The sequence below is a fragment of the Typopeltis vanoorti genome, chromosome 11 (genome assembly GCF_054136105.1).
Source record: "Typopeltis vanoorti isolate ZY-2024b chromosome 11, IOZ_Tvanoo_1.0, whole genome shotgun sequence".
Lineage (NCBI taxonomy): Eukaryota > Metazoa > Arthropoda > Arachnida > Uropygi > Thelyphonidae > Typopeltis > Typopeltis vanoorti.
Window position 1 is genome coordinate 120710591 of NC_143559.1, and position 20523 is coordinate 120731113.

General features: G+C 38.1%; 1 protein-coding gene across 1 annotated transcript in view; it reads right to left on the reverse strand.

Annotated features, from left to right (window-relative positions):
* Window positions 1-8665: 8665 nt before the first annotated feature.
* Window positions 8666-20523, reverse strand: part of LOC150102008 (uncharacterized) — a 93237-nt gene continuing 81379 nt past the window's right edge. The window contains exon 7 of the mRNA XM_090400884.1: window positions 8666-8890. Coding sequence (XP_090257010.1) covers window positions 8799-8890 — 92 coding nt within the window. The 3' untranslated portion in view covers window positions 8666-8798. The remainder of the gene's footprint in view (window positions 8891-20523) is intronic.

The window sequence follows — 20523 nt, forward strand, 5'->3', positions numbered from 1 at the left end:
ACAAATGAGGAAACAGAAGTAAGGTGTGACAGAACAAGAGGTAGCAAGACTGCAGGAGTGACATTGTCGGAATGCAAGATTTGATGAAACAGTTATTGAAAAATGAAATTAGGAATATGTGGAGTGATATTAGTCATTTAGTGGAAACTAATGAAAGGGTGCAAAAGAATAGAATGAAAGAAAAAAAGGGTAAAAGAGGTGACAAATGATTCCAGGATAGCAGTGTATGGAGATTCCATAGTAAGAGGATTAGTTAATGAGAGAGTCCAGAAGGTCTGCTATCCAGATAGGAGAATGAGTAGGATAATTCAGGCACTGGACAGGAGGGAGAAACAAACAAGCAAGCCAGTTAGTGGTGGAAACAAATGATCTAAGTGGACATAAGGAGCATGTGAGGGCAAATATCAGGAGGTTATTGAGAAGAGTGAAAGATAACAGTGTAGTGGGAAAGGTTGTTAGTGTGTGTTGCCAAAGTATGACAATGATCAATGACGAGTTGAGATGGAGAGCTAAAATTATGAGCAATGTGCTAGCAGAGCTGTGTGAGGAGAAGGGAGTACAGTTTGTGGATGTATGGTATGTATTTGAGGGAAGAAAAATAGAATTATACAGGAGTGATGGATTGCATCACTCCTGTATTGGAGTGATGCAATCCATCATAAAGTGATGATAAAGGTGACTGGGCAGTGATGATAAAGGTGACTGGGCAGGTGTGGTGGGGAAATTACAACCAACAATGGGCTTGGATAGGACTGGTTATAGATCTAAAAATGAATTGCTGTGTTTGTTTACAAATGCCAGAAGTATCAGAAATAAGGGAGATGAAATGGTTTCACTGAGTTTATTCATCCCAGAATCACGGGAATAAGTGAAACATGGTTGAATGATGATATTCTAATGGGAACAGAAATGGAAGGATAAAGTATTTTTTGTGGGGATAGAAAGGACAAGAAGAGAGGAGAGTGCTGTTGATGATAGCAGGGGAATTATGTCCACATAAAGTAAACATGATTATGGTTATGAGAGGAAGACATAGTTGGATGTTACTATAGGCCAGGGAATGTGGAGGGTGGTGGTGATGAAATGTATAATTTGGATTAGTGAACAAAGGAAGGATAATTATTATGGGCAATTTTAATTATGGCAGTTTATTAAGCAATGATGGGAAGCAAAGTATACACTTGGTGGAGAAACTTTAAAGTAAGAAGAGGCCACGTTGCACAAGTTGCGAAGATGTCACAATCGAATAATGGCAATGATGCGGAGGACAATGATATGCAGAAATAAAGAGGTTATGATGTTACAAAATATAAGACTTATTGTTAAACTGACCATAGATTTTTAATTCGTACATATGTTCGTACAATATTGCCTACCGATTTCGCTAGTAACTGACTGGCTTTCTCAAGGCTTGCACAGTACAAAAAAATGGTAAATGCAAAAAAGGTTTAAGAATACAAAAAAAACGTTAGTACCTGTTAGGTAGCTAAGGTAACACGTTCGCATGACATTTCTACTCAGTATCATGAATACGCGTTACATGCAAATGCGTAATATGATTATTCGCGTACTGTAGTTCTGTTGAACTGAGGGAATTAATTAGATTTTTCCAAGTATCGTTCAGTATGGCCCCCTTGATTTCTGTTTAGGTTGCTGCCTGTACATAGCCTTACTGCTGCTTCTTTAAATAATCGATGTCTGTAATCTTCGTCTACGTAGGGCATAGAGCTGTTATTCCAGTCTATAGTGTGGTTCGAAGTTGAAAAGTGATGTGCTAACCCGGAGATGGTCATTCTGTTGTGATTTACATCGCCAACATGTTCTTTCTGTATTATTTCCAGGCTTCTCGAAGTTTGTCCAATGTAGGAAAGACCACACATGCATAGAATATTATACATACCTGGATATTTATAAAATGGAACACTGTCTTTAGGAGATCTTAGAACCTGTCTGATGCTAGTAGTTGGTTTAATGTTATTAAACCAACTAGGTTGTTAAAGGCCCAATGTTATGGGCCTTTAACAATCTCGCAATTTTGGTGGAAATTGAACCCATAAAGGGGATGACTGCTGTTGAAATTTGCTGGGAGACTGTTCTTTCTTGTTATCTTTGTATAGAAATCTGTTGATGCTGTTTCGAGGATAACCATTTTGTGATAGTGTTATAGCGATTTGAGACAGTTCTGTTTGAACTTCTTCATCGTCCGAGATAAAGTTTCTAGCTTGATTTCTCAACATGTGGACCATTATGTGACCTACGATGGTTTGAAGAGTAATGTAGATATCGTCCAGTGTCCGTAGGATTTTTGTAAATTGACAGTTTGATATTGTTACCTTGTCTTTTAACTAGTATATCCAAGAAGCGTAGCTGTTCGTTGTTTTCTACTTCTAGAGTAAATTTGATTTTATTGTGGAGTGCATTGATTCTATTGACAATTCCATGTTGTCTTGCATTTTTTGTATTCTTAAACCTTTTTTGCATTTACCATTTTTTTGTACTGTGCAAGCCTTGAGAAAGCTAGTCAGTTACTAGCGAAACCGGTAGGCAATATTGTATGAACATATGTACGAATTAAAAATCTATGGTCAGTTTAACAATAAGTCTTATATTTTGTAACATAGGTTATGATGTTGAAAATAAGGGGATAAACATCCTTTGTTGTTTTATAGCTAGTAAGCGAAACTAAAGATCGATAAGTTTCATGCCGAAAAACTATCAGCGAAGGCAATTTGAAGTAAAGGTGGAGCAAGCTCCCTCACTATTCTTGATATTTTCTCATAATGTAAAACACAGCTCCTAGGAGATGTAATACTGTCATTACATTATGAGGTGAGGTCACTACCCAGACCGGTTTCAACCTTTTTTGAGGTCTCATCAGTGAGTAGGTAGACCTGGAAGATATCAAAGCTTAGTGAAAAGAACTTACATACCTTCACTATACGAATGCCATAAAGGTGTAATTATATTTTAGTTAAGATAAAAAGCCAAATGGCTAGTTTTCTGGCACCTTAATATAGAAAATAAGGTGATGTTTATCCCCTTATTTTCTATATTAAGGTGCCAGAAAACTAGCCATTTGGTTTTTTATCTTAACTAGGTTATGATGTTATTGTATAAGGTCTTGATCAGGCCTCATATGGATTATTGTGCACAGATTTGGTCGCTGGGTTTTCATGGTGACGAGGATATGTTGGAAAGGGTCCAGTTAAGATTCACAAAGATGGTCAGTGGTCTTTGGAATGTGGAGTACGAGGACAAATTGAGAGAATGTAAATTACAGAGACTAGTGAATAGGAGAAAGAGGGAGGGGATGATATGACTGAGACATATAAGTTGGTCAGGGGTTGTTATCAGGTTGACATGGAAGAGATTTTTCATAGAATAGGGGGGGGGTAGAACAAGAGGCCATTGCTGGAAACTGTATAGGGAGGGTGTGAGGAGCAGGTTCTTTGCATGGAGAATAGTTGGTGAGTGGAATGCATTGCCTAGATATGTTGTGAATGTAGACACATTTAATCTACATTCAATGAATGTAGAGACCAGACAAGAGTTTAAGAGAGCAAAAGCTCCCATTCAATACCAAAGCAATCTGGTGTCAGAGTTGTATTTTACTTAAAATACAATTAAAATAAAAATATAAAAATACAACTCTATGACATGAGATTGCTTTGGTTTGGAATGGGAGTTTTCGCTCTCTTCTCCTAGTCTCTGAACAGAATCAGTTCAAAATAGCTATCATGCCAGAGAAATCTTTAACAAAATGCACTAATAAGTGGTGAATATACAGACGTTTGAGCAGTGCTCGTGTCTTTCAAGGTGCAAACTTAGGCAACGCCGATGGTGAGGATTGTATTCTCATAAGCTCGCTGGTCAAAATTTTTGAAACTTTAAAATTTTCTATATATATTTGGTTTTAAAATACTGTTGAAATACTGTCTTTAATATCCGCTATTTCTATATAATTTACATTGCCAAAATGAAGCCATATGGCTTTCTTTTTTTCATAATTGCTATAATTTAACATTTGTTAGAAATATTACATACAAATGAATATACTTTTTAGGCCAACATTTGCATTATTTAAATGACAAATTTTTGGCATTTTATAACCATCAGTCATCAGTAAATTATGTATGTATAATAGAATTTTTTTGGTTTATAGACCTTCTTCCCACCTCTCAAAGTTTTAGAGATATGTAATGGATCTCTGATCCCCTATCACCAAACACTAATCACCATTTCCAAGGGATTTCATAATTCATGAAATTCTAGAATAGAATTTCCTAAATTAACCTGGTCTTGAAATATACCAATGGCCCTGATGAAATACTGAATCCTATGGACTGAGCATTTATAAGTTAAGTTCATTTACTAATAAATACTCATTTCATTCACCAATGATTAATGTATTCTGAGTGAACGCGGCATATCCCAATGTAGTTGTTTTTGTGAAGGATATATCTCTTTTCATTTCATATAAACAGACATTAAAAAGAAAACCTGCATTTTTTTTTTTTTGTCTACTTAATTTCAAAATATTCTGATTTGATGCTAAACATTGTTTTATTATAGCCGAAAGATGCAAGAGAATCATCTTTCTGAAATATCAGATAATCTATGAAACTGTTGAAATGAAACCGTAATAATATTTGGCTGTTCTCCTGCTTTAAAAACTAAAATAGCTGTTTTATAATGTTTTACATCTCTCATCCAGAGTATTTAATAATAAGAAGGTGATACACCTTTTTTTCTACTTGTATATGGAAAATACAGGACTTCTACATTGATTTAATCTTGGTAGTTTCTTAAGTCTCACTCCCACTGATGAGACCTCAATAAAGGTCAAAGCCGGTAAGGGTAGTAACCATTCCCATAATATCTTTGCATTATAGGATACTAAGGCAATTGATGTGAAGTCAGCAGCTTCTATATACGAGCAGATTAGTTATGAAGTTACTTCATGCTTATGCTTGGATATAGGATTAAAAAAAGAATACAGTTTCTTGTCAAGTATAATAAGCTGTTTCATACATTACATAGCCTAGGTAAATTTTTCTGATACATATCAACAGCAAATCTTTGGTATTTAGTTTAAAATTAAAAATCTGTTAGAAATTTAGGCTCATCAAAGAAGTAAATACTTTTTTTTAAGGCCCGTTTAATTTAACATATTTACACTTGGCTGTATGTTGTATGCCACCAAGCAGCAGCTCACATATGTATTTCTGCATTCATTGAACTCATTTTTCAAATTCATCATTATTTACCACTCTATCAGGGAATGCATTCCATGGTTCAACCACCCTCCATGCAAAGAAACCACTCCTCACCTTCTTACTCACAGTTTCCTTCCGTAACTTCCAGGGATGGCCCCTAGTCATCACTCCTTCCCGCAGTTCAACCAAGCGAAAGAACTCCCCAGTGTCAACCCTGTAACCACCTCTCAACAGTTTAAAAGTCTCAATCATATCTTCTATCCACCAAACTCTGCAATCCACATTCCCTCCGATCCTCATAATTAACATTGTACAGTCCTGAAACCATCTTTGTTATCCGCCTTTGTACCCTTTCCACAGTTAATTTATCCCCTTCAAATCCTGGGGACCAGATCTGAAAACAATAGTCTAAGTGTGGTCTGATCAAGGTCTTATACAATGGAATGATAACTCTTTTATCTCTGCAGGTCAGCGTCCTTCTCATTATTGCAGCAATCCTCTGTGTTACCTTCACCATCTTTACAATATGTCCCCTGAATTGCAGGTTTCTATCAATCATCAACCCCAGATCTCTTATCTCCCTACTTCCTCCAGTACAGCTCCTCCAATACAGTATGCATCTTCCCATCAATGTGCCCCAAACCTCAAGATTTTACATTTTGCTGCATTGAACCGACAACCACATTTATTTGCCCATCTGTCTAGTTTATTCAAATCCTCTTGCAGGGCTGCCACATCTGCACTATTACTGATAACCCTTCCCAACTTCACATCATCGTCAAACAACTGAATGTCCCCTTGCAATCCACTGACATAAAGATTGAACAATACAGGTCCCAGTACTGTGCCCTATGGAACCCCACTTGTAACCTTCTGGTTCTTTGATATTGCCCCATCATACACAACTCTCTGATACCTATCAGTCAGCCAATCCTGAATCCATTTGACTAACCCGACATTTAAACCTATGTGCTGCAACTTAAATATCAGCTTATCATGTGGCACCCTGTTCAACGCCTTTGCAAATTCCAAAAAATGGCAGTATATGCCTTTCCCTTATCAACTGCTCTTATCACTTTATTATAAAAGACAATCATATTACTAAAGCAAGAGTGCCCCTTAACAAATCCATGTTGATTCTCGCAGATAACATTACCCTCATCTACCCAACACTACAGGGTGTTTGGGATAAATTTGACATATTTATAATTAATTATATTTTTCCGTAAGTTACATGTATTAACACACACTTCTCTTCATTTAAAAGTTTGGACCCTTCTTCATTCATATACAAGATGTCAGAAAGGATGGATAGCTGGAGCCCACCTGAATCATGGAAGAGAATAACTTGTATCATGATGATTCGTGCCCGCCATCAAAATAAGGATATTACGACTGCTGCCCAATACTCCCTGAATACAGTAAAAACAATCAGGCATGAACTAGAGACTTGCAATGGTGACTACGAGGATGTAGCAAGAAGAAAGATCCCTAGCAGACGATCTGATTGCGTTCGTACAGCAGAATTCCTCGCAAATCTGCAGGAACAGGTGTTGAAGAACCCTGGCATTGGAATTCGGGCTTTGTTCGTGGAGTTGCTAACTGTAGTCAAGCCCTGGATAGCAAGGGTAGCCAATGGTAGGCCGTATGTATGGCAGCAGGATTCGGCCCCTTGCCACACCTCTGGGAAAAGTCAAAAATGGTTGTCTGAAAATTTCTACGACTTCACCAGTCCAAATGTTTGGCCTCCAAACTCCCCAGACCTTAACCCCATGGATTATTTTGTATGGGGCGCAGTTGAAAAAGACACCAATCGCACTTCCAGTAATACAAAAGCCCAGTTAATGGATAAAATTAAAACAGTTTTTGCGGCCCTTCCCAGGGAGACTGTAGCATCAGCTTGTTCGAGGTTCCGAAGCAGAATTGAAGCTGTGATCGATGCTAATGGTGGTTATTTTGAGTAAATCTTGTTGATAGTATTGTAATTAACTCTGCCTGTAATGTTTTTTTGTCAATTCATTAAATTTAATAGATACAAAGAAGATTTTCTTTTTCCTTACGAAACTGTCAAATTTATCCCGAACACCCTGTATATAGTCCCTCACTAATTTCTCCAAGACCTTAACAACTACTGATGACACACAAACAGGCCTATAATTAGACACTTCCAGTCTTCTACCACCCTTATGCAGCAGCACTATCTAACCTTCCTTCCATTCCCTGGGCACCTTTCCTTCAGCCAAACTTTTATTGAAAAGCCAGGTCAATGTAGCTATCAGTGCTTAAGCACATTCTCTCAAAACCCGTGGTGAAATACCATCCAGTCCAATAGCTTTATTGGTATCCAGAGTACTCAGTATTTGGAACACACTCTCCTCTTGCACCTCTAAACCCTGATCCAGCCCTATCCCTCTAGTATTAAAACCTCCTCCAGGATGAAATATTCCAATAAAGTGCTCATTGAACAACTCCACTATGTCCTCTGCATCAGTCACTCTATTCCCATTTTGATTCCGCAATATCATTCTTCCAGAATTGTTTCTCCGCCTACTGGCCACATAGCTAAAAAATTCCCTAGGATTTTCTTTGGATCTTAGTGTATTCCAGTTTTGCCTTCCTTACAATTCTGGTCACTCTCCTGGCCTGTGTCTTATATTCTTCGTGTATCTGTCCTCCACCCCTCTCCTTGTATATCTTCCATAATCTCTTTTTCAACTGCAGTTTCTGTTTGATATCGTTTGTCATCCCACTTAGGTATCAACATGGTGGTTGATACCTAAGACTACTATAATCACTCGCCTTATAATTCCACATACATTCCCTTTTCTTTGATACACCTGCATGTCTGTTCATCTTCCAAGTCAAAACCACATGGTCACTCTCACCAACTGGTGGGAGAGATGTCATCTCACTTATTATCAGCTCTTCTGATGCTATGACCAAATCTCAAACTCTTGTTCCCTCCATCACATGCTGCAGAAGACATATATACATCAGGAAATGAAAATAACATGGCCTGGTTGGCCGAGTGGTTAGCATATCTGCTCTCCAGCCGAAAGGCTGCAGGTTCAAATCCTGCCATGGGCATGGATGTTTGCGAATGTCTGTGGAAATACTAGTGGTGGTAGTAGGCAGTAAATGGCGTTGGTGTAGTTGTGGTTTGTTGTAGAGTGGGTGCCCTCCCTCGATGAGTCTTTGGACTCCCTGAAGGCGTTACTTAATAATAATAATTATGATGACTCTCAATTAAAATAAAAATAACAGCACATCTCTCCAACAAGCAAAACTGATTTCAAAATATCACTTTTGATGATGATGCTTTGCAATCTGAGATGAGGTAAAGCTGAAAGTATTAAAGCAGCAGTGTGTACTGTGTGACCATCACGTAAAACATCTGTAACTGCTTTGAAACATCTCTTTATTCAAGAAATATATTAACACTGTTTCTAATATTCTCACCATGGTGAGAATATAAGAATTAACACTATATACTAGCACTATATTCTAATATACTATAAAACACTATATACTAGTATATAGTGTTAATTTTTTGGAAGCAAATTAAATTATAATCATTAAATGTTATTTGAATACTCCTCCTGCAGCAAAGGCTAAATTATCTTCATCTTCACCAGGCAAATAGGAGAGATTCCAGAACTTTGGAGAAAAGAGTACTGGAAAAGAAAAGTAATAATGATTATAAAAAAAATTCCTCCATATTATACATTCTGCAAGCATAATTCAGATGTAATTAAATACTGCTTACTGGTAAGATTGATCGCTCTTCGCTAAAAAAATATTCCTTAAGTCAATGATCATTATTGTAAATTATTTCTTTAAGTATGCACTTCCTAAGAAATGCAAATATATAGTGGTCTCCAATTACAATACAGGTGAAAGGAGACCTTCAGGCATCAATATCATAGCACCATGGTATAAGAGAAGTCATAATACCTAACACTGATATAGTTCTTAGTTTAATTTTTTACATCTAAATACACAAGAGTCATTTCAACAGTTTTACATGCACGCATGAGGTGACCAATGAGATGGCACAAATGCTTTGTGCTCATTTTCTGTTTCATTTCTGGTGTTCTTATTCCATAAAATGAGGTTTCAAATGGAGAAAAAAATCTGACTCGGGATGGATAATGTGCATTTTGCATGACAATGCAATGCCACATGTTGTGAAGTGTCTGATCTCATGGTAAAGTATAGATGGCAAGTGCTTCTTCACTCCTATTTGGTCCTGACACAAGCAATACAGACTGATCTGTTCTCTCAATTGAAAGAACCACTCCATGGGAAATGCTTTACTGCCATTAATGAGGTTTTCACTAAAGTGATCAGACTTTTCAAGCACATCAATAAAAAAGGTTTGTCAACAGAAATGAAACAACTGTGGGCAGCATTAATAAGACAAAATGGAGATTACACTGAATGCCTATAAATGCATTTTGTTAACTAAATTCTAGTTTACCAACAGGAGTATAGCATGCAGAACTTTTGAAATGGCCATCGTATTACTAGAAACTGTAGAAAATAGTGGAGTAAAAAAAATAGAGCTGCCTAAAAAACATGTGATGAATTAAAAAATAAACTGACATGAACATTACAGTATCATCATGAAATTATTATTACATAATATTTTGAAAATGTTTAACATGTCAAGATTTTTTTCATACTGAATTTTAAATCGTTATGTATTTTTATTAGCTTAAACTACAACTCATAATGATGGTACAACATGATGGAATTTCATTCTGGCTGGGTTGTTGCCTGGTTAAACAAGGTCCTTGTTTTCATCAGGGAACCAGGGCGAACAGCGAAAAGTCAGCTACTAGAACAAACCTCAACTCAACAACAGCGGAGGTCAAGATTGGCACCATCAACACAAGAAGCATCAATGGAAAAGAAATGGGACTAACAGAAGAATTGGATAAGTACCAGATTGACATAATAGGTGTTATTTTACTGAAACAAAGAAGACAAATATCTTTCTCTAAGCAACAAATTCAAGATATTATATTCAGGAAATAACAATCAGGGAAAAGAAGGAGGCAATAATATTAAATACCAAATATGAGGATAATCTTCTTGAATGGCAAGCAATATGGGGAACTGGACGATGAGACTTATTTGTTCTTATTGTATTACAGAAGGTTCTATTAAGGAAGAAGTGGAATTTTTTGAGGCATTAGAGAAGGCTGACTCAAAAAAAAGTAAAAGTTGGTCCTTGTTGGAGATCTAAATAGCAGAACAGGAAATGATTACCAGACATATAGAAATGTTTTGGGAAAATTTGGAGAAAAGATCAAAGCTAATAATAATAGTAAGTACCTGCTAGATTTCTGCTCAGGACATGGACTAGTTATTACTAACCCCATGTTCCAACATAAAAATTCACCTGGAGGGAAGATGCAAGGAATAAGAAAATTCTCACTAACTATGTTATTGTCAACAGTGATGATTTCCCACTGGTTCAGGACATAAGAGTATATAGAGGATATGAAATAGGAAGTGATCATCATTTAGTGTTTAGCAAGATAAAATTGAACTTCATATTGAAAAGGAGGGTGTGTAAGAAAGTCTTGAAATGAATCAAAGTTGAACAGCTAGCAGATGTGAACTGCAGAGTTAAATACACAAACATTATTCAAGAAAAACTGAAAGGGTTTGAAAACAAGAACCAAACCTTGGAGATTCAGTGGCAAACCATGAAGAAAACTTTGATTGATTCAGCCAGAGAGGCATGTGGTGAAGTAATATGCAAGGATAGAAAAATCAGAACTCCATGGTGGACTCAGTAAGTTAGAGAGGAAGTCAAGGAAAAAACGAAGGGATATATAAATTTCCTGGCAAGTAAGTCAGCTTGTGCTCTTAGGGAATATAGAGAAAAATGTAAGAAAGCAAAGCATTGTGTAAAATTAGCTAAACAAAAGTCATGGGAAGATTTGGTAAGAACATAGAAAATAAATATCAGGAAGGTAGTAAAATATTCTGGAGGCTATTGAAAAAGCTCAGAAATGGAGAAAAGAGTACTGTAAAGGGAATTACAAGTGATAAAGGAGACCTAAAAACTGAGGATAAAGATATTCTTGATGTATGGAATGATTATAAATTTAGTTTAATCCTGATAAAGGGGACCTAAAAACTGAGGATAAAGATATTCTTGATGTATGGAATGATTACTTTGAAACATTGCTAAATGAAACAAGCAGTGACAGCATGGTGGTAGAAAACACTCAACAGGAATGCTATCTGGAATATATATCTACACTTGAAGTAAAAAAAAAATTATCACAAACCTGAAATGTGAAAAGGCATCTGGAGTAGATGATATTCAACCACAAATACTAAAATATGGAGGTATAAAAGTTTTACAGTGGCTACACTGCATAGTTCAGAAGGTTTGGTCAGAGAGTCGAATTCCAGATATTTGGAATAGAGCGCTCATAGTACCCATCTATAAAAAAGGGAATAAAGCCAAATGCTCAAAACTTTTTTTTTTCTATAAAATGATAAAAATTAAGAATAATAATGGACAGAATAATGATCCCTATGAAATACATCTTGAAAGGCTTAAGTGTTGTTCGGTATTCATATTAGTGCTTCACGGTATAAAAAACACCAAGAGATGAAAAATTAAATTAATTTTTTGAACTTACTAACATTTTGATAGTTTTATATCCAGAATCATCAGAGCACAAATTATAACTGTGACAATTTGTAACTGACACAGAAGAACTAATGTCCTAACAAGTAATAACACCCTTCATCCAATATTTGATAGCATAGACAGCCCCACTTAAACTAACCAAACATTTATCCAAATCACTTCTCCCCCCACACACCCACCCACAGATAACTCTCGCTCTTTTATAAAAAAATTCATTGCACTTTGTGAAGTAATGTACCTTTGGCAGAGACCCTTGATTTTATTAAGTCATTTCCCTTCTAATATAACTGAATTATTCAAATTCAACATTTCTTCTGGTTACTTCTTGAAAGGAAAAATATATAAAGAGCTGGATAGGACTGCACTAGCCAACTTCTATATGAAACATTCTGCAAACAAGCACTCCACAAGAACCAATGTCTGGCTGTACCATTTGGCCTCATGGTCCAGACATACAATATATTTTTAGCACATATCAGCAGCTAGCATTCAAAAATAAACTTCACTGTAGAAAAAGTAATAATTATCATCCCTTTCTAGATATACTAGTGACAAGACTTCTGAATGACTCATTATCGTTTTCCATTTACCCCCCCCCCCCCCCCGCACACACACACATGTACACAGGAAGGTACTTACATAAGCAATCACACTGCCCATCCCAAAAGCATACTATAATATCCTCAAACCACTTACTCACTGGGCCAGGGACCTTTGAAACACTTTTTTTAGCCAATGACTACAGACCGTGTAAAATAGATTAAACACTAGCTTTTAATTTTTCAGGAAATAACAATGTGTACTAGAATATTAATTATAAAAACTTTCATTAATACATTCCTATATTTCTGCACTGTTACATTGCCATCATCAGGGATCACAAAAACAAAAATATGTGCACACAGGCACTAAGAAGAGCTTGCCACGATGTTGAACGTCGACCTTTGGACAATTCTCTCTGACATCTCAAATGCTTCAGCAGACAGAGAATTTCAAAGAATTTCAACGATATCAGCACATTAAGAAATTTGAAAGTCTGCAAAAAAAACTCAGCTTCCAAACCTCAACTACCTCCTAACACAGTAATAAACATATCTTCCTGAAGCAATTAGCACACTTGTATGTGGCCATAACTTTGCAATAGAACCAAAGAAAACTGCTGCAGAGGAAATAATGATATAAGTAGAACAAGGTATCCACAGCCTTCCCAAACATATTGCCATCAACACCAGCCTGGATGTAGCCAGTGTTCTCACCCAACATATACCACCAAAAAAGCAACCTATCAAAAAAAGAATTTTAAGTTCTGCAAGAGATTAAAAGTAACAACAGAATACTAATTACCAAAGTGGATAAGAGAAATGCCACAGTGGGTTTGAACTGTGGCATGTAAGCTTGCCTCTTTACTTCTAGATCATTCACTATGATCCCACCAGCACACAAATCAGAACACTCTATAGGCTCCTTAAAAAGGTTACCTCTTGCATGTGGAAGTTACATATAACTCTAGACCCCCCTCCCCCCCCAATATATGGATTACCAAAAATCCATTAATAAAATCCATATATCTGGGGCACAACCAAAAAATTAACAAAAATCCTCAGGAAATATGACTTTACAACTAGTTACAGACCACATAAGAAATTGGCATCTCTTACCAGCTCCACCAAGACTAGCCCCATCCCCTAGACTTACCAGGACTATACCAGGTCCCTTGCAGTTGCAAACTTTCCTACTACAGCCACTCAGGCAGGACAGCCAATATCAGGATATCCAAATACAAGGACTACATCCAATTCCACCAATACAGCCACTCAGGACCTGCTGATCCAAAAATGCATTAATAAGTAGGTTACTAAAAATATCATCTAATAATAAAGATGACCTCTCTTTAGCAAATCAATGCTGTCCATCAAAGATAATACCTCTAACAAAAGAAGTTCACTGGATTTTCCTTGGATTTGTCTTCCTTACTGTTCTAATCCCTTTCTTGGCCTGAGTTGTATTCCTCATGCAACTACTCTCCATCTCTTATCCTCGACTTTTATTTTTTTTTTCATCTGCAGTTCCTGCTTGATTTTAAGTCATCCACTTGATAAAAACACGTTATGTTTTTCACTTAAGGTATATAATTTGCATTACTGCTAATAAATATTTCTTCAATAGTTCCCATGCACTGTCTTTCTCTCTCTCTCTCCTTCCAATTCTTATATCCATGAATCACTCCAAAGATGATTTCTAAGATTATTATAATCACCTGCCTTATAATTCAACATGAATTCCTTTCTCCTTGATATTTCTGCTTATCTATTCCATCATCCAAGTCAAGACTATGTGGTCACTTTATCCAACAGGTGCAAGGATGACACTTCAGTTACAATCAGATCCTCGAATGCTAGGCCGAAAACTCTTGAACCTCATATTCCCCAACACGTGGAATTCTCTGTTAAGTGTTTATGTTAAACTATAAAGCTGGTAATTATGACAGACTTAGGCATCATCTTGGAGCAGTACAATGGCTTGAGAAGCTACAAGGAAAGAATGCCAGTAGTGCATGGGAAGTGGTCAGAGATTGTTTGAAAAAAGCAGTATCACACTGCATACCAAAAGTCAGGAGGTTAAATCAAGTGGTAATTAAGTGGATGAGTAGAGATATAAAGCAAGAACTGCTAAAAAAAAGAAAATGTTGCTCGTGAGCATGCTGATCACAGCATACTCATGAGCAGCAAAGTGCAAGCAAGAAGGATGACCAGCATGGTTAGAAAGGCCAAATCAGATTATTATTATTATTATTCAGGCCTCCAAGGAGTCAAAAGACTCATCGAGGGAGGTCCTTCCTAAGACATAAAGTCTGTCAAGACTCATCGAGGGGAGGTCCCCCCCCTGAGAAACACAAAGTCTATCATACCACTCTTTAAACTCACTGACTGTTCTCGCTCCCACCACTCCATCAGGCAATGCATTCCATGGTTCAACCACCCTCCATGCAAAGAAACCACTCCTCATCCTCTTGCTCACAGTTTCCTTTCGTAACTTCCAGGGATGGCCTCTTGTCATCACTCCTTCCCGCTGTTCAACCAAGCGAAAGAACTCCCCAGAGTCAACCCTGTAACAACCTCTCAACAGTTTAAAAGTCTCAATCATATCACCTCTCCTTCTTCTATCCACCAAACTCTGCAGTCCACGTTCTCTCAGCCGATCCTCATAACTATCCTTGTATAGTCCTGAAACCATCTTTGTCATCCATCTTTGTATCCTTTCCACAGTTAATTTATCCCCTTCAAATCCTGGGGACCAAATCTGAGAACAGTAGTCCAAGTGTGGTCTGATCAGAGACTTATACAACAGAATGATAACCCTCTTATCTCTGCAGGTCAGTGTCCTTCTCATAATAGCAGCAATCCTCTGTGTTACCTTTACCACCCTTGCAATATGTCCCCTAAACTTCAGGTTTCTATCAATCATCAACCCCAGATCTCGTCTCCCCTACTTCCTCCAGTATAACTCCTCCCATAGAGTATGTAGCATCCCATCGATGTTTCCCAAACCTCAAGACCTTACATTTTGCTGCATTAAACTGACATCCCCATTCATTTGCCCATCTATCTAGCTTATTTAAATCCTCTTGCAGGGCTACCACATCTGCACTATTACTAATATTCCTTCCCAGCTTCGCATCATCCGCAAACAACTGAATATCCCCCTGCAATCCACTGGCTATGTCATTGATATAAAGGTTAAACAATATAGGTCCTAGTACTGAGCCCTGTGGGACCCCACTTGTAACCCTCTGCCTCCTGGAAACTGCTCCACCATACACAACTCTCTGATACCTATCAGACAGCCAATCCTGAATCCAGTTGACCAATCTGACATCCAGACCCATGTGCTGCAACTTAAATATCAGCTTATCATGTGGCACCCTGTCAAATGCCTTCGCCAAGTCTAAGAAAATTGCAGTATATGCCTTTCCCTCATCTAATGTTCTTGTAACTTTATTATAAAAAGCTAGCATATTGCTAAAACAAGAGCGTCCTTTCACAAATCCATGTTGATTCTCACAGATAACATTACCCTCATCTGCCCAATGCTGTATACGGTCCCTCACTACTTTCTCCAAGCTCTTAACAACTACTGCTGACACACAGACTGGCCTATAATTAGACACTTCTAGTCTGTTACCACCCTTATGCAATGGCACTATCTTACCTTCCTTCCATTCCCTGGGCACCTTTGCCAAAGCCAGACTTTCATTGAAAAGCCACGTTAAAGGCACTGTCAATTCCCTAGCACATTCTCTCAAAACTCGTGGTGAAATACCATACAGTCCCACAGCTTTACTGACATCCAGAGTACTCAGTATCTGAAACACTCTCTCCTCCTGCACCTCCAGAGCTCGAACTAGTCCTATCCCTCTAGCATTAAAACTGACTTCTCTAGGATGAAATACTCCAATAAAGTGTTCATTGAACAATTCCACTATGTCCTCTGCATCAGTCACTCTATTCCCATTTTTATCCCACAATATCATTCTTCCACAGTCATTTCTGCTCCTACTGGCCACATAGCTAAAAAATTTCCTAGGATTTTCTTTGGATCTTAGGGCCAATCTCCTCTCATATTCCAGTTTCGCTTTCCTTACTACACTAGTCACTCTTCTGGCCTGTGTCTTATATTCCTCATGCATCTCTTCACCTGTCTCCTTATATCTCTTCCATAGCCTCTTTTTCGCATGGAATTCCTGTTTAATATTGTTTGTCATCCACTTTACTCCAAATTGCGTCCTCTTCTTCACTCGTGGTATACAACTTACCATTGCTGATAACAAATATTCCTTCACAATTTCCCACGCACTAGTGATATCCCGGCCTTCCAATTCCTTCCTCCATGAAACTTCCCGAAGTTGACGTCTAAGACTATTATAATCACCTGCCTTATAATTCCACATAAGTTCCCATCTCTTTGATACTCCTGCATGTCTATTCATTTTCCAAGTCAACACCATATGGTCACTCTCTCCAAATGGTGGGACCGACGTCAACTCAGTTATTATCAACTCTTCTGATGCTATAACCAAATCCAAAACTTTTGAACCTCTTGTTCTCTCTGTTACATGTTGCCTAAGACATTTGTCCCTCAAGAATTCTAGAAATTCCATTCCCCTATTGCTACATGCATCTTCCTCTCTCCAATTTATACTACTGAAGTTAAAATCTCCCATAACAATCATTCTTCTTGCACTTGACAAACTCAACTGTCTAAACATCTCCTGGTCCCCATCCTCTGTGCTCCTGGGTCTGAAGCAACACCCCACTAAATATCCTGTCTTGCCTACCTCTACCTCACACCATACGCTCTCAAAATCATTTGTCTCACTTCCTTCCAAATTCTCCACTCTTAGAGGACATAGGTCATCACTTATCATAATCATAAGCAGTACCCCACCACCACGCTTTCCCCTCCTATCCTGACGAAAAATGCTATACCCAGCGATTTCTATTCCTGTTGTTATATCCCCTTCTGTCAACCACGTCTCAGTGATCACAATAATTTTTGGCCAGGCTGATGCTATCTGCGCCACCAATTCCTCTCCCTTATTCCGGATACTCCTGGCATTAGTATAAAGCATATAAATGCCACTGTTTCTATACCCAGCATTATCCCTTCTAGACTCCACTGGGCTCAGTGTTACCTGACATTGTCTCTCTTCTCCCAAGTATCCATTCCCACAAGAGGCCACCTCTGCTATCATCCTCCCTGGGACACACTGACTCGTTCAGAACAGCAATCTCTCCAGATACCTACATCCTTCCTTATTCAAATGTAAACGGTCTCTCGCATACAATTACTCTCTTTCCTCAAACGCACTCCAAGCATCCACATATACCAGTCCTCTCTTGTCACACATTCTCGCTATTATGCCATTCAATATCACCGCTCTTCTGCTCAGCTCATCATTATCATACCTAGGCAACACGCACACTATTTTTCCTCTCTCTGTCTTCTTCCGTACAGTCTCAAGCAAAAATATCATATCTCTCGCTGCCCGACTTACATTACCACTCAAGTCATTCGTTCCTACCATCACAATCATCTCATCCACCCTTTCACCTCTCTTAATTGCCATAGCCACCCTTTCTATTGTTCCTCCTGGCAAACACTCCTCACGCATCCTATCTTGAACACCACGGATCATTGAGTCGCCATACATTATACCTCTTACCATTCCCTCGCTATTGTTTCCATTCTCTCCTCGTCTTTCATTCCCATACCTCTCTCTTCTACTGTTTCCATTCACTCCTCTTCTAGCACTCCCATACATCTCTCTCATTCCCTCTCTCCTAATGTTTCCATTTTCTCCACTTCTAGCACTTCCATATCCCTCTCTCATTCTGTCTCTCCTACTACTGTTTCCATCCTCTCGTCTTCTAGCATTCCCATACCTCTCTCTCATTCCATCTCTCCTTGCGTTTCCATTCTCTCCTCTTCTAGCACTTCCATATCTCTCTCTCTCATTCCGTCTCTCCTACTGTTTCCATCCTCTTGTCTGCTAGCATTCCCATACCTCTCTCTCATTCCCTCTCTTCTACTGTTTCCATTCTCTCCTCTTCTAGCACCCCCATACCTCTCACTCATACTCCCTAAATTCTCTCTCTCTCCTACTCTGATTCGCCTTGCATTTATCTCTTCCATTCTCCTAATCTTATCTTTCATACTTCTGCTGTCATTCACAAGACATTCCACCTCCTCTTTCAACTCATCTATCTCCCTCTGCAGGTCAGTCACTCTTAATCTAAATTCACTCTCTTAAACAAAACCATCTCCTAAACTTTCACAGTCACTCACACCTTCCACACCATCAACTATTATTTTCTCATTCTTTCCTATCACACTACTTGTCTTCCTACATTCATTCCCCGTTCCTGGAGCAACAAAGTCGGATATCGATATATCTAATGTACTTATTACCTCCAACTGCCTGCATTTTGCGCACGTACGCTCTCCACTCTCTTTAACAAGCCACATATGTAATTCCTCAGACGCATACATGCCGCAAGTACTGCATGCCACAAAGTCCTTTATGATATTGCTAATAATTGAGTTCTTAAATGGCAGAGGACTTGGCGTTACGCCACTTGCGACTGCTGCTGAATCCACCATCATTCCTTACTGCCGAGTAGCGTAATCTTTAATAATTATTCAATTAATAAATAAGAGGAAAAAAAGTACAAACATCAGAACATTTAAGTACTAAATATAATTAAATAAAATGAAATATAACTAAATACAGTAACTTAGCTTCATTTTGTCTTCCACCGTTACGCGTTCGATTCTGACGGTACCAAAATATATTATATCGCGACAGCAACTAACTTCCAAAAAACAACCACTGAAGCACACTCGTATTCAGAGAAACAATTTAGCACTCAAAAACGTAGAAAAACGGACTATTCACCGATTAAAAATCACTTTCTTCTGCACAGCTCAAATTCACTGCCACGTGCTACGGCGACGCTAGCACCAGATTATGAGAGAAAATTAGCTAAGAAGATCAAAATAAATCCAAACGATTTACTTTGGCTTTTTTTGTTATATATCAAGTATGTGGAAAAATGACTATGGTAAGATGACTTTAAACAATGACGATGGTAGAAAGGTGACAGAGGCAAAAGGTGAGAGGTAAAAGAAATAGTTGAGTTGGAAGTTTATTTTGCACTCAGTCCTGGAGATATTTTCAGGTGCAAACTATGTTTGCTTACACTTGGATAAAGGATTAAACTAAACTTATTATAGTCTAACCAAGTGCAAAATAAACTTCCAACATCTTTCTCTAAATCCAGAGTAATTTAATAATAAGGTGGTACACTGGTTGGCAACTCGTATAGGTGATATGACCTCTCTTTTTTGCTTCTGCCTTAGTATCACCACTCTGGGTCTGCCTCCCACTGATGAGACCTCAATAAAGGTTGAAACCGGTCTGGGTAGTGGTCCTTCTCTTATCGCATAGCAGTATACATGTCTGCAAGGAGATGTGCTTTGCATTATGGGAGATATTGAGACAAGGAGTGATGAGAGCTTGGTCCACCTTTGCTGCGAGTTGCCCGGGGATATACCACCTTACCTCAGTCCTGAAGATATTTTCAGGCGCAAACTTTCTTTGCTTACACTTGGATAAAGGATTAAACTAAACTTAAAATAGTTGAGTTGTTGAGTGATCATTTTGCAAGGTTGTTTCATCCAGGTGGAGATTTTACAGTTGCTGTTGCAGTAGAGATTCATATGAAAATTAAGTTAGATGAACAGACGGTGTTCACAGCATACTGAAAAATATCAATGTGAATACAGCAGTGGGACTGGATGGCATGTCAGCCCATGTACTTCATGAAGAAGGAAGTGTAAGTACACTTACCTCCTTACCTTTCATCTCCCTATTCTATGCTCCTGCATTATCATTACTTCCTTTTGTTTCTGCTCTCTGCTCTTTTTTTTTAAAGACAAGCTTAATAAACTCAAGGAGTTATACAAGCTCATCAGGCATTTACAAATATCAATGCCCATTGTGGGATATGAGCTCAACCTGTTAACTGGAGAGCTAGTATGCTTCCACTCAGCCAACCAGGGTGGCAT